General features: G+C 38.2%; 1 protein-coding gene across 1 annotated transcript in view; it reads right to left on the bottom strand.

The window, feature by feature from the left end:
• SMC2 (structural maintenance of chromosomes 2) overlaps positions 1-13,556 on the bottom strand; it is a 41,756-nt gene extending 28,200 nt beyond the window's left edge. The window contains exons 1-10 of the mRNA XM_056117114.1: positions 13,432-13,556; positions 12,403-12,631; positions 11,687-11,836; positions 10,749-10,871; positions 9,298-9,336; positions 5,386-5,496; positions 5,086-5,130; positions 3,178-3,411; positions 2,827-2,976; positions 1,673-1,906 (exon numbers count right to left, since the gene is read on the bottom strand). Of these exons, the coding sequence (XP_055973089.1) occupies positions 1,673-1,906; positions 2,827-2,976; positions 3,178-3,411; positions 5,086-5,130; positions 5,386-5,496; positions 9,298-9,336; positions 10,749-10,871; positions 11,687-11,836; positions 12,403-12,570 (1,254 nt within the window). The 5' untranslated portion in view covers positions 12,571-12,631; positions 13,432-13,556. The remainder of the gene's footprint in view (positions 1-1,672; positions 1,907-2,826; positions 2,977-3,177; positions 3,412-5,085; positions 5,131-5,385; positions 5,497-9,297; positions 9,337-10,748; positions 10,872-11,686; positions 11,837-12,402; positions 12,632-13,431) is intronic.
• Between the last annotated feature and the right edge of the window lie 418 nt (positions 13,557-13,974).

Here is a 13,974-nt window from a genome sequence, read left to right as displayed (position 1 = left end):
AGTCTAGTGATTAAATGGCCAAGAGTTAGATTGGCTTAATAAAAAGTATATGTGTTTCAGTTCGTATTTTTGCTTTTTGGGTGACATCAACGATGCCCAGGGGTTGCTCCTGGCACTGTGCTCAGGAATTTTTCCTGGCGGTGCTCTGAGGACATGTGACATGCTGGGGATCAAACCCGGGTTTGCCATATGTAAGGTAAATGCCCTACGTGCTGTTCCTATCACTCTGGCCCCCAAACAAGTATGTTTTGAAATCTGTGTGGTCTACTGAATTATTTTATTGGCCTTTCACAGGCCTACATGAGCTCAATCTCTGACACCCCAGATAGTCCCCTGGGTCTCACCAGGCATGATACCTATGCACCGCCAGGTGTGGTACTTACGGTATAAACTAATATATTAATTATAACAAATCATGAAATAATTTGCAATTAAAGTTCACATTTTTAATATTGATTAAACAACACTAAAAGTTAAAAACCTGTGTAAGAAAAAAGTCGTTAGCTGATTATGTTCATTTTAAAAAAACATGAAGTTAGAAATCACAATTCTACTAAGTCTGTTAGCACTTAGGTATACATATTTGTATTTGTGTATCTTTGTGACTGTATTGATTTGACAATGGAGAAATTGTACTGAGCAATAAGGTTATATAGAAAAGGAAAGTAAACTGACAGAATCATTTAAATGCTGGAATTGAAATTTCAGGAGTCTGAAATTAAAACAACTGAACACTGTTTCTTAAAACCATGAACTAACATTCTAAGATGTATAGGTTATATCCTCCCTCCAAAATTGAATACAGTATATATATATATTTTTCCCTTAGATCCATATAAAACTACAACATGAAAAAACAAGAGAACATTAATGTATTTTTACTATTGACTTAATTCATTTTATGAACTATCACATCTCTCTATTAAAAAGTTGCATATAATAGAATACTTTAAATAGGATTAGCATAAAGACACCTATATCCACTTTTAAAGATGGATCCCTTCTTAGTTATTTAAATTACTCATTTTTAATTCATTTTTATTTTTAAAAAGATTTATGTACCTAGAGTTTTCTTTCTGACATCAAATGCTTGTGCTCATAGGACCTTCAACTGTGAAAACAGCTAAACAAATCTGAAAGCCATTACAATAAAATGTAAGTCCATGAAGACGATAAATAAGATCATTGGAGAAAAGTCAAAGACTGGAGTGGGAGTAAACAGGAGATGCATACAAGGAAGGTAAGAAGCTTCAGAAATAAGAAACAGGTGATCGGTATAAAAATGAAGAGGACTTTTTTTTGATTTCATGTTAAAGCTCAAGGCATCAACTTTACATAAATGAAACCAGCAAAATCAACGTGTGAATAATGACCCAGTTTCCAGTATTCAATACTGGAATGATGCTAACTAAGTATTTACTGCACTTCAAATTCCAATTAACCTAAAAGGTGCTTTGTTTTGAGCATATTAGTAAATTAACCCCATCAATATTTAGCAACCACCTTGTCTGAATTAATTCTAGTAGGTACAAAGCAGCAGGATAAAAATATGCAAGTTCCTTAAGAGTGAACTGACAATTTTCAATATTTCATAATAATCACCATAACTTAAAGCAACTTCTTGAAAATGAATTAATTAAAACGTACTTAATGGTGCTCAATATTTTTTTACCTGTTTGGCTTCTGTCTGAGCTTTACTTATGTCGTTTTTACAGGTCATCATTTGACCAGCAAGAGTTGCTTCTGCCCCATCTTCGTTACTGGAAAGGCCAGCAGAAACAGCATTGAAGTGCTGCTGTGCCACTGCCAACGCTTCCGCATCTTTGCTGCTCGCTTCTCGAAGGGCATTCAGTCCATCTGTTATCTTTTTTACCTCTTTTTCTTTTGCGGCTAAAGTTTTAGAATCCTAGGAAGAATTTAGGAATGTACAAAGAATTTCAGATGAAAATTTGCTGTATTTTTAGAACACATTAATTTTACCTTTATATATCATCAGATTTCATAGCAACCTGAAGAGGGCATGAAGATAAGTAAGTCATGGTAACTTTAAATATGGCGGGTCTTTTTTGAGGGGAGGGGAGAGTTGCTGATCATTCTCTCTTACACAGCAATTCATCTGCCACCATTTTGTTGGAATCTCCCTTAAGATAAACACATAAAATCCTAGAAATTCTCTCACACCCTTTTCTATTACATTTATCCAAGCACCAGACTAATCTTCTTACCACCCAGGTTCCCTATTTCTTCCCTTCATCTTTACCTTCAAAACAGAATAGTCCAACTAAAACATTACAAATGTCACTATCCTGCCCAACTTCCTAGATCAAATCCTTCCACATTTGTTGTAAAATCACCCTATATCCCATTACCTTTCTAAGGCCCTAGTTGTTTACCAACAACTCCTTACTTCTCCAGTACAGTTGATATTCTTTTGACTGGAAAAACTTCCCCCAACAGCCTCCTAATTTATCTCCACAGCTCTCTTGATCTCACTTGGGTCTTACAAGAAACCATCTTCTAAAAGGTAAGTTCAACAGGTATCTAATTTAAAATCCAGATTCCCCATTTCTTCCCTCCTGTCTCTTGTATTTCCAATCACCACCTTGCTTTCTTTCACTACATCAGTTATCACTATAAAACAAGCTATATATTTGTTATTCTACAATTGCTTCCCACCCTGTACTGAAAAATCAACAAGGTGTTTTATCCCTATTTCTTTCTTTTACTGTTACGCTGCAAGCCCAAACAAATATACTTAGTTCACAACTACATTAAATATAAACAGAGGGATAACTGTATACTAGTGCAATTAGTTTCTTTGCTTACCTCAACCATATTTTTCTCCAGTTCTTTACGTTTGTTCTCTTCACTAGCCAGATTTTTCTTCTTTAAATCAAAGGCACTTTGAGATTTAGTATTAACTCGCTGAGCTTCTGTAAAAGCATCTTCCAAAGATCGAAGTATACCACCAATTTCCTATGCCCAATTAAATCAAAATACTTAAAATCTGTTCATATTATTATTTTATTAGGCTTCTCTATGTAGTATTGTTATAAACTATTTTATTACCTTAAGATTAAAAAATCCAATATGAAGATAACATACAGAGAAAACTAGTTGTTACATACAACGCAATACTTTTCCTCTGTATGAACCATTCTTAAATATATTACTGACCTTATCTTTCCTTTTTTCCAATTCTTCGATTTCATGACTAAGTGCTTTTATTTTTTTATCATTTTCAGACAACTCTTCTTGAAGTTTTATAATTTTATCCTGCATTTCTTTTAAATCCTCAGCTGAGCGATCTTTGGTATCTTCAGCCAGCAAAAATTGATAAGCAATATATAAACGACTCAAATGTTCTATCTCCCTCATTACTTTTTGGTACTCCAAATAAGACGATCTTTCCTGAAAGAGAAATCATCAATAAAGTATGACTCAAATACATATTTTTAAATAAATTTTAATAGAACCAAACTATAAAAAAACGAGAAGCAGTAAGCTACACTGCCTTATATAAAATTTTCTATTAGGTAATATAGCTTTTTAGTTAAGATTAAGCCATCTCTAGTGAACTATACGCAATCAAGGAGCTAGAAAGATAGTCAAGCAAGCAGGGAGATTCTCCTGCATGTTACTGACCTGGGTTCTATCTCCGGAATCATACTGTTCCACATGTTTCACCAGGAGTAATCCTGAACACAGGGTATAGCTAGGCGTGCCCCCCCCCCAAAAAAAATGCAACCAACCAGTCACCAGTGATACATTATGAAATAAATGTATTATGTTATGGTATATTACCAAAAAGCCTTCACAACATTCACTTATTTATAAGAAAATATTTGCTCACTCATTACTAAATTTAGTTTCACTATGATCTTCCAGTTAGACAAAGCAATACTTAGAAATCCTAATTTGTAGATAAAGAAGCAAATTTAGAATGGTTAGGTATCCTGTCAACATCACATTTAAAAGATTTTGCATAATCAGGAAAAACCTAGGTTTAAGTACCTTATCTAGATTTTCTAGAAAATCAAACACAAAAAGGACGCACTTGTGAAGATCAAAGATTCTTCAGGCATTACAACAACATCTGTATTAATTACCATGCAGATTCAGAAGAAGCTTTAGAAGGATCAAATTTCTGGAGCATCTAATTAGTTCCTATCTTTAGCACAAATTTAAAAATGTGCTAGTGCAGGAAAACACAAGGACCAAGGTGCTTACCTTGCATGCAGCTGACCCTAGTTGGATCCCTGCCTCCACATATGGTCCCCTGAACAAAGCCTGGAGTGATTCCTGAGCACAAACCCAGGATTAAGCCCTAAGCACAACCAGATTTTCCCTCCAAACCAAAAATAAAAATAAGAGCTAGAAATGCACCCTTTCACTGAAGCCTAGAATCTGTTAGGAGCTGCAAAGGGAAGAGAAAAACTAGTCATCAGTTTCATTACCTTTCTCTTACCAAACGCCTTGATAGCAATATTTGTAGCAATAGTCCCTCTGATCTTAGAAGTTTACACCAAGAGTTAAGAGCTCTTTATAGATACATATTGGTCTTTTAATGATGCACATCTGAAACTTTGTTACTTAAAAAAAAAAGGTTTATTTTATAAAGTGTCCTATTACCAAGAAATCCTATTCCAGCCAATTGTGATAATTCAAGAAAATCTAGACATTTTCCTCAACAAAGAATCAAAATGTGGTGACTGGAGTGACACTGTAGCAGGCAGGAGGCTTGCTTTGCTCATAGCTGACCTGGCTTTGAACCCCAGAACCCCACAGAGTCCCCTGAGCACTGCAAAGTGTGATCCTGAGCAGAGAGTCAGGAGTGAGCCTTCAGCACTTTGTATGGCATATCATCTTCTAAGATTTTGGAGAGCAATTTTTAAAATCATTATGACTTAATGAATATGGAAGACATGTCTTCTGTAACTGGAAGTATGAGTTATGGAGTACAAACAGTAATCCCTTATCCCAGAGAAAAACTCCCTGTAAGTAGTGCATATTTCATTCCTATGTTTATGAACTTAAATATGTCACCAATGAAATCCTCGCTGTCTTCACATAAATGATACATACCTCTTTTAATTTTTGAATAGTAGGAGTAATCTCTTCTTCAAGTATCTAGAAAATAAAGGAAAGTGAACCATTTAGTATAAAAAGCACTATTAAACAGATAGTACAGGAGTTATCATGTTTGACTTGCATGTGGCAGACCCCGGTTTGATTCCTGCTACTACATACTCTCTCCTGAGGACAGCAGGAGCCAGGAGTAAGCCTGTTTGGAGCACAGCTGAAAGTGCTCCAAACAAAACAAAACAAAAAAATAATTGAAAAAATTACTATTTTGCCTAAAAGGTTTTACATAAATATCATTACCGTCTTAATTTCTTTCAGTTTAGCCTCCTTTTTTTCTATGGTTTTCTGGGCAGCTATTTTTTTATATTCATACATCCTGGTTCCAGCTGCTTCTTCTATCATGGACAAAATCTAGAATGACAAATAAATATACATAATTGTCTTCTAACATTCTCACTGCAATCCTAAAATTAAAGGTACTATGCATTCAATTCCCAGAGTGTTTCTCTTTAAGATATGAATCCAGAGTCTGGGGAGAGAGTACAGAAGTTAAGGTGACCGCTGTGTTTGTGACTAACCTTATTCCAATCCTCTGCATCACTCAGCACCTTGAGCACAGAACTGGATGTAGCCCCTGAGTATCACTGAGTATGACCGGACCCTCCCCCTCTCTAAAACAGAATCCAGTAATCATACCTGCTTCCCTTGCAAACCAAGTCTAAAAGATAATGAAAAAATACCATTTAGCGTTCAGATTTACAAAGAAATATGAAATGAAAAAAAATTCATTTCTATTTAAAATTCTCCCAAAGACTTTCATTTTGTGCCTACAAGGATAAAATATGGGAAAACGTTTACATTCTAGATGTGAAAATGATTTAAGAAACTTTTACTTTTGGGGGGACGATAGGCAAGTAAGAAGGGATGGGAGGCAGGGGGGTATAGGCAGGACTCAAGCAGAACTCAGTGTCCAGGGGAAACCCAGGAAACAAGGCCAGAAAGTTCAATATAAGGAAACAGGGCTGGGGTGCTGTTTCGAGTCCTGCAGTAGCAGAAACTACCATAGTCACCCTGGCAGAACTCAGGGGGCTGACAAGGCTCTGTGTCTGAATTTGTTTCATTTGGGCTATTAATAATACCCCTCAAATGTTGCTTAAAATAAATCTTTTATAAAAGTACTCCGGAATAGGGAGTTTGCTAACACTCTGCCTTAGAAGCATTGACTTAATATCAATACCTATCTCAAGGGTATTTCTTTGGCAACCACTTTTCTGGGAGATTTCAAGTCAGAAGTTTTCCTTTTAAAATGTGATCTAAATAAAATAACCAGGGAAATAACGCCAAAGGCTTGTGAACATGCTTTGCATGCTAGAGCTCTAAGTATGAGTCCTGCACCTACATGGCTTCCTGAAGACTGCTGAGAACAAATAATGAGCACAGAGCCAGAAGCAGCACCAAGCACCAATGGGTGCGGTTGTAAACCCCCCCCCAAGTAAAGCAAAATAATCATAACTTATGTTCCTAACAGCTGAATCTATCGATAACATTCATCCCTTCAGAGCAACTCTCTCAAGAGAATGCTAAAAGAAAATGAAGCAGTAATGCTCTAAGTAAACTACTGTACGTAATGAACTGTCAAACAAGCACTGTCCTCCCATTGTTCATCGATTTTTGTTAGAGTGGGCTCAGTAACATCTTCATTGTGAGACTTGTCATTGCCGTATATTGAATATGTCACGAGTAGCTTATAAGGCTTTGCCATGCGGGCTAGACACTCTCGGTAGCTTGCTGGGCTCTTCGAGAGGGGCAGAGAAATCAAACTGGGCTCAGCTGGCCTGGCTGTGTGCAAGGCAAAAAACCTACCGCTGTGCTATTTCTCCAGCCCATGTAATGAACTAATTTCACTCAAATCTTTTTCTGCAATGTTTAATTCCAACAAAGAAAACCGGCTGCTCTACATAATTTTATTTATTTTTTAAAAATACTGGGCACATAAAATCCTAGAAAAAAAATAAATGATAAGATCCTTGCCTATAGCCCTGGTGATTTCCTGGATTTGATACCAAAACCAAAGATAAACATGTAGGACTATGCCGGCCATAGAGGCAGGCTGTGGGGGAGGTGAGGGGTGATGGGAGGGAACCTGGGGACAATGGTGCTGGGAAATGTATACTAGTGGAGGGATGGGTGTTGGAGCACTGTAAGACTGAAATCTAATCATGAACAGCTTTGCAAGGGTTTTCATCTCATAGTAATTCAATGAAGAAAAATCTTAAAAAAAATGCGTAAGGTGCATGTTGATAAAACATGCACCAATCTGCCATTACTGTAATCTTCAAAAAAATCTGCATTTAACTAACTCCTTAAGAACTATGTTGATTTTTTTAGTCTACTGTAAGTGAAGCAAATTAAATGTAGTAATTTCACAAACAGTGTGACAAATGGATCTGAGGTGTGGCCAAGTCTGCCAAATATTTTTTTCTAGCATTTCAATCAAAAAGAGCTCAAGGAAGAAAACGCTTCGCTCTCTCATGTCACTGCAGGGAGCTGGCAATGCTGGCCTGTGTGAACTCATGGTGTACTGTCAACGCTTCATTTTTAGCTACATGTTGAAAATGCTGATTAAAATAAAGTATAAAAGAAGAACATCTATGCACCAAAGGAACTCGTGAACAAATGAAAAAAACCCGAATAGGAGTAAATATGTGTAACCATAAATTACCTGATAATGGTAATCTGATAATAAAAGATATAAAAAAAACCCTCACAGAACAGGGAAATAAATGAAAATTTAAAAAGCTGGCAGAAGATCTTTAGATGTTTCTCCATTAAAAACTACAAACAGTCAGCAGACCCTAATTTCTAGGGGAACACTTACCAAAACCACAATAGTTATATCACCTTGCACCTTTTAGAACGGCTATTTAAAAAGGACAAGACATGTGGTCTTGGTAAGACTGGAGAAAGGGGAACCTTTGCGTCCTGTCAGAGGAAATATATATATTTTCATGTACTCGTGCAGCCACCACGAAAAATGGCATGGAAATTCCTCCAAAACCATAAAATTGTAATATACGACCCAGCAATTCTACTACTGGGTAATTATGCTACAGAAAAGAAAATAGGAACTCCAAACACAGGAGCGAGCTGCAGCTCCACGTGGATGCAGCATTTGTAACAGCCAAGACTTAAAGAGCAACATCAGTCCTAAAGTATGGATGAGTGGATTAAGAAGATATGGAGGATATATGCACTTTGGAATGTGTTAGCCATAAATAGGAAGGAAACCAGGGCATTTTCAATAGTACTGAAGGACCTTGAGGGTATTCTGTTGAATGCTGATGAGTCAGGTAGAGAAAATCAAAAACGGAGAATCTCATTTGTGTGTGGAATCTTGAAAAGGGAACTAAACAATCACACACACACACACACACACACACAAATCAACCTATAAATACGAGAAAAGACTTATAGTTGACAGGGATGATATGGGTTAGAAAAAATGGCTGCAGTGGTCAAAAGACACAAGCCTCCTGATTGATAATAGCATTCTATATTTGGAAATTATTATGGGATATCTTAAAAAGCTGCTTTCTCAGGGCCAAGAAGATTGGAGGACTGACTGGCCTGGCCTACAAGAGGATTCAAATTAAATCCCTGGCTCCACCTGACCCTCCCACAGCATCACCCTTATGGACTCTGAGCATAGTGAGGTGTGAATCAGTGTGGATCACGCACCAACAAATCTGAACGGCACAGCATCAACACAGCAGATCTAATCACAAGAAAACAACTATGTGTGGTGAAGCATAGGAGCTAGATTACCATTCATGGAGGTCATTTACATTTACATAAAACTCATATCAATGAGAGCTCAACTTTTAAAAACATGCTCAATGGTGATTTTTATATGTCTTTTCTTATAGTCTCAGAATAGATAAGGGATAAGGATTATTGACTCCAAATTATAACTGAGAAAACAGAGGCTCAGCGGGGTAAATGAATTACATAACCGAAAAAATAAACTAAAAGTGCCAAATTTTTAACAACCAACAAAAAAAAACCAACAACAAACAACAAAACCAGTTTCTTTAGTAATCATTCTTACAGTTTCCAAAATATAAAGAAACAATGTGAAAAAGTAGATTATGTAGAAGATTAAAACAATATCCATAATAACTACGACCAACTGTCCATAAATAGCGCTCTTACCTCTGGTGGTTTCATATTCAATACTTTTGTAATTCGACCCTGAAAATAAAATGGCAAACTTTAATAATGCTAACAAATTACAGAAAGCATAACCGAAAGGCATATCTGTTCATTTGCATTGAAACTAATTATAATCTTTTGGGAAGTTTCTTTGCTTAGAAAAAAAAATTGTCACATAACTAGAAATTTGCAACTTTGCTATATATTTTCACACCACTGATAAAAGTCACACATTAGTAACACAAAGTTAATTAGACAGTAGTAATGATAGAAGTATTTAGTTCTAAGTAGGCACACACACACACACACACACACACACACACACACATACATCATAGATTCCATACTTCCAGGTCTCAAAAATAAGCAAATTCATTCAGAAGTATTAAAAACAAATAAACAAAAAAACCCAAGTTGAAAACAAATTTCCCAAGAATCATATTACTTAGAAAATTGATTCACTTGAAGTAACTTTCAGCTTTTAAGCTGCAATTTACTAAAAATATATTTTAATTTTATTATAATTTTGCATTGACTTTGCCAGTAATTTCTCAAAAGAGAGATGCATGTCAGTTGGTATCAGGCTAATGTAAGTGCAAGGGAACATCGGCCCCCCTTTTTTCATCTTCATAAATTACTCAAGAAAAGTATTTAAAATTTACTAAATTTTTGCAATAAAATGCTTTAATCTAATAACCCCCAAAATATATTGTTAGTTTTAAAGCAAATTGTTATAGTTTGCATACATCTTACAACAGGAACTTAATTTTACTAATTCTCTCTCTTTTTTTTTTTTGCTATTTGGGTCACACCCAGCGATGCACAGGAGTTACTCTTGGCTCACGCACCCAGTAATTACTCCTGGTGGTGCTTGGGGGACCATATGGGATGCTGGGAATTGAACCTGGGTCAGCCACATGCAATGCAAATGCCTTACCTGCTGTGCTATTGCTCCAGCCCCCATTAATTTAATTTTTGATTGTTATACTTTGGATGCATCTTACAACAAAAAGTTTTGTTCTTACAACAAAAAATTAATTCAAGGAAGATTAATTCCAAACATTCTTCAAAATTAAAGTATAAAGAGCCGCTGAGATAGAGCAGGTAAGGCGCTTGCCTTGAAAGCACCCAATCCAGGTTTGATTACCTGACACCAAATATGGTCCCCCAAATTAGTCAGGAGTGATCTCTGAGTACAGAACCACAAATAAGCCCTTTGCATAGCTAGGTATAGCTCAAAATCCAAAAAAGAAAAGAGAAAAAACCTGAAGTGTACAAATGTTAGAGCATACAAATACAATAACCAACCTACATTTCTTAACAGGCGCCATGAAAGATGAAGCAAAAAAGGAGTATCAAAATAAATACTTATTCAAATAACCAAATAACTCAGAAATAAAGAGATGTCAAAACTATTAAGAAAGAGATATAAAAAAAAAAACCCAAAATACCTGCATGATGAGAAAGTGAGGGTTGTTAACATTAAGACCAACAGAACAGAAGAGATCCTGTACTCTGGTATTATTTGCATTGACTCCATTGATTAAGTATTTATTTCTGCCACCAATAACCACCTAAAAGAAAAATAACATATAAACACTCAAATATTGAGTTTAGAGCATAAGTTCCCTCCCCAATTATTTTTCAGCTGTTTCTTCTAAGTAGTGGTAAACCAAAGCTATCAGAAGTAAACGGAGCATGTGCAGCTTATTCATAAAGAATATAAACCGGATTCTGGATAACTGGCTTCTAACACGGGACTGAAGTTACAGACTTCACTTGCGCTGGATTGGTTCCCCGGTACTTGTACAGTGGGTATGATGTTTGTCTAGCACATGGCCAGTTTGGGTTCAATCCTGGGCACCCTGTATGATTGCCAGGGCCGACCAGGAGTGCCTCTGAGCATAGAACCAGGAGTAAGCCCTAAATTCTGCCGAGTGTGGGCCAAACACACACCCAACAAAAAAGAAAAACCTAACTGGGTGTCTTCACAGATTAGTTTCCGAAAGTCATGTTTAGCTTTATGTTTTCCATTTATGATTAAAACATTATCTACTCCCATCACATTCTTTTTTTTTCCAATGCAAAAATCTTTTTATTTTCAATTTTTATTCTTTTATTAGCGAAACACCATGAGGTACAGTTGTTGACCTTACAAATTTTTGTACTTCGGTTTCCCATCACATTCTTATACTGTTTTCATACATTGAAGCTAATCCTCCCTCTCCTTACCTCTTCATTTTCAAAGGAACAGAAACCAGATACTAAAAAGTCATCAGTTTGTGATACATCAATTTTGCTCATGAACTTGCTCCCATATTCTTACTGCTGAAAACCCATCAGTCATGTAAATTTTTAGATACCCAAATAAGATTTAGAGGTCACCCACCTGTCTGGTTACTGTAATTTCATCATGTACTTCAAATCCTAAAGGACTTTGCTTTTTGTCAGAATTATCAAAGGTGATTGACACTGAGGCTTTTGTAATGCCAGCCTGACCATTTTTGTAAACTAAATCCTGTAAATTTGAAGCCCGAACCTAAAATAAAAAGAAAAGCTTATCAATTACAAAACCCCTTATTACACAATAAACACTAAAAATGATGGGTTCTTGCTATTAAAGAACCACTCATGTGGTAACATGAAGCCACGGATAAGCGGTCACATTCAGAAACAAGGACAGCAACCTACACTGAATTCCTTTCTCCAAGAAGTTTTTAACCTCTGCATTGAACTGTACTCTTGCTCAATTCTTAAAGCAAATTCACTTGAAAGATTTTGGGGAAAAGAATACATTAGGAGCTCCTAAAAAGACATTATAGTCTGGGAAGTGAAACAAGGGCCTACTGAGACAGTATTTGGAAATTCCCACTCTGGAATGAGACTGACTTTAAAGTTAGAGGAAGTCTGAGTGCTTCAAAAGTGAATCTAAGACAACTTTCTCCAAGTTTTCTATTTTCTCCTCTCAGAGAGCAACAATACCTTTACCCCTGAGGTATAGATATATCAAGTAAAGTAAAACATACAAATCAACAGAACAGTGTCGATAACCTCCAAATTCACTGATGACTTCCCATCACTGAATCAGAAAAGTTTACACCTTACCTGAGACAGATTGGAGATGCCCAGCAAGAAACAGATGGAGTCCAATATGTTGGATTTCCCGCTACCATTTAAGCCAGTGATGGCATTGAAGAGTGGGTCAAAACCATTGACTTCTGTCCTCTGTGCGTAGGACTTAAATCCCTCCAGAACGATTGACTTAACATGCATCTTCACTACTGATGTGGACAGATAAGCCTCTACTAGGAATTAAACAGGCCACAGAGCAGTTCTGAACAAAACACAAAGAGGAGGAATGTCAGTCTGGAAGGACAGTAAATGCAAAAGACTAAAAACAAAGAATGCCAGAACGAATAGAAATGACAAGTCAATTCCTCGGAAGTAAGAGTACTGGCCTCCAATTTAGGAACATGCAGAGCAGGGAAGTGAGTCAATTTTGGAACATACATAGCAGGAAAGTGAGTCAAGCCACTGCTCCTCGGGGCTTCGATCCTCTTTCTGTGCTAGCTAACGGAGATGACTGATCATGCCCATATCGTGTTGCTTCCAGGCACTTTTGCAGGCTCGCTCTCCTTCACGCACCTGTCTCTGTTCAAACGTCATCCCACTGGGGTGCGTGCTGAACTCCATATGGGGGAAATAAAGCATCCCTACCTCTCTCATCCCTCCTTCTGCCTCACTGCATTTAAGGGTCGACGTTTCTGCCTACTCAAGTCAAGACGGAAGTCATCTCCTGCAGGACCTTCACCCACATTCACATCTCCACGCCTGGGCAGGGTGCGGGAGACCAGAGGGCAGCAAACATTGTTTCAAGATACTTGCATTCTCCGTTTCTCCAGCCTCTTGGTAATCAGTGCCTTGCAACCGTCTTACCAAGCTGAACGAAGTCAGCACTTGCTCAACCTACTCCCAGGCTGGACAGAAACTGATCACTCTGCTGGAAAGCCTGACAGCCTAATCCTACCCTCAGGGCGCCCCTGGCAATCCGTCCCCGCACCCTAACCCCACTCCCAGGCCCCCAATTGCAGCCCGAGCTGCCAGGCTAGGCCCTAAACGGCCGCGCGCACGCACCGGACTCCCTAGTGCACAGGCTGCCCGGTCTGGACGCGCTCCCGAAACTCTTCCTGGGCACGCGGGCGTCCAGCCCGCCAACCCTGCCCGCCTTCGAGCTCTTAGGTAGTGAATCCTTCCATAGCACCGACAAACACTCGCCCCGCGGCCCTTAGCGCCGGCGCCGGAAATATTTATCCCTTTGAATTTCGGCGCGAGTCAAGGACCCCACGTCCTTGGCCCGGTTCCTGAGCGGCAGCTTCGGAGATCGCCTGTGCGAAGGAGCGCCTAGTTCCCCCTGCTCTAGAATAATCAAAGCAAGAGGAAGAAAGGAAAGAGGGTCCGACTACAACAGCACTGGGATTCTACGACGGCGGGGCCGGAGGACTGGAGGAGTCGAAGGTAAATACTGAAGTTGGCGTCAGGCACACTTTGGACAGCCCGGCACCGGCACCGTAGGGCCCCGCTCCTCCTCCAAGTCCCGCCCCGGCCCCGGGGAAGGCGGGAGAAGGCCGAGAACCCAGGGCGGGGCTCTTGTCCCGGCCCGTTACTGTCATCTCTGAG

Source organism: Sorex fumeus, unplaced genomic scaffold, assembly GCF_029834395.1.
Source record: "Sorex fumeus unplaced genomic scaffold, SorFum_2.1 ptg000034l, whole genome shotgun sequence".
NCBI lineage: Eukaryota > Metazoa > Chordata > Mammalia > Eulipotyphla > Soricidae > Sorex > Sorex fumeus.
The sequence above is the reverse complement of the archived record's forward strand: the minus strand, read 5'-3'. Positions and strand labels throughout refer to the sequence as shown.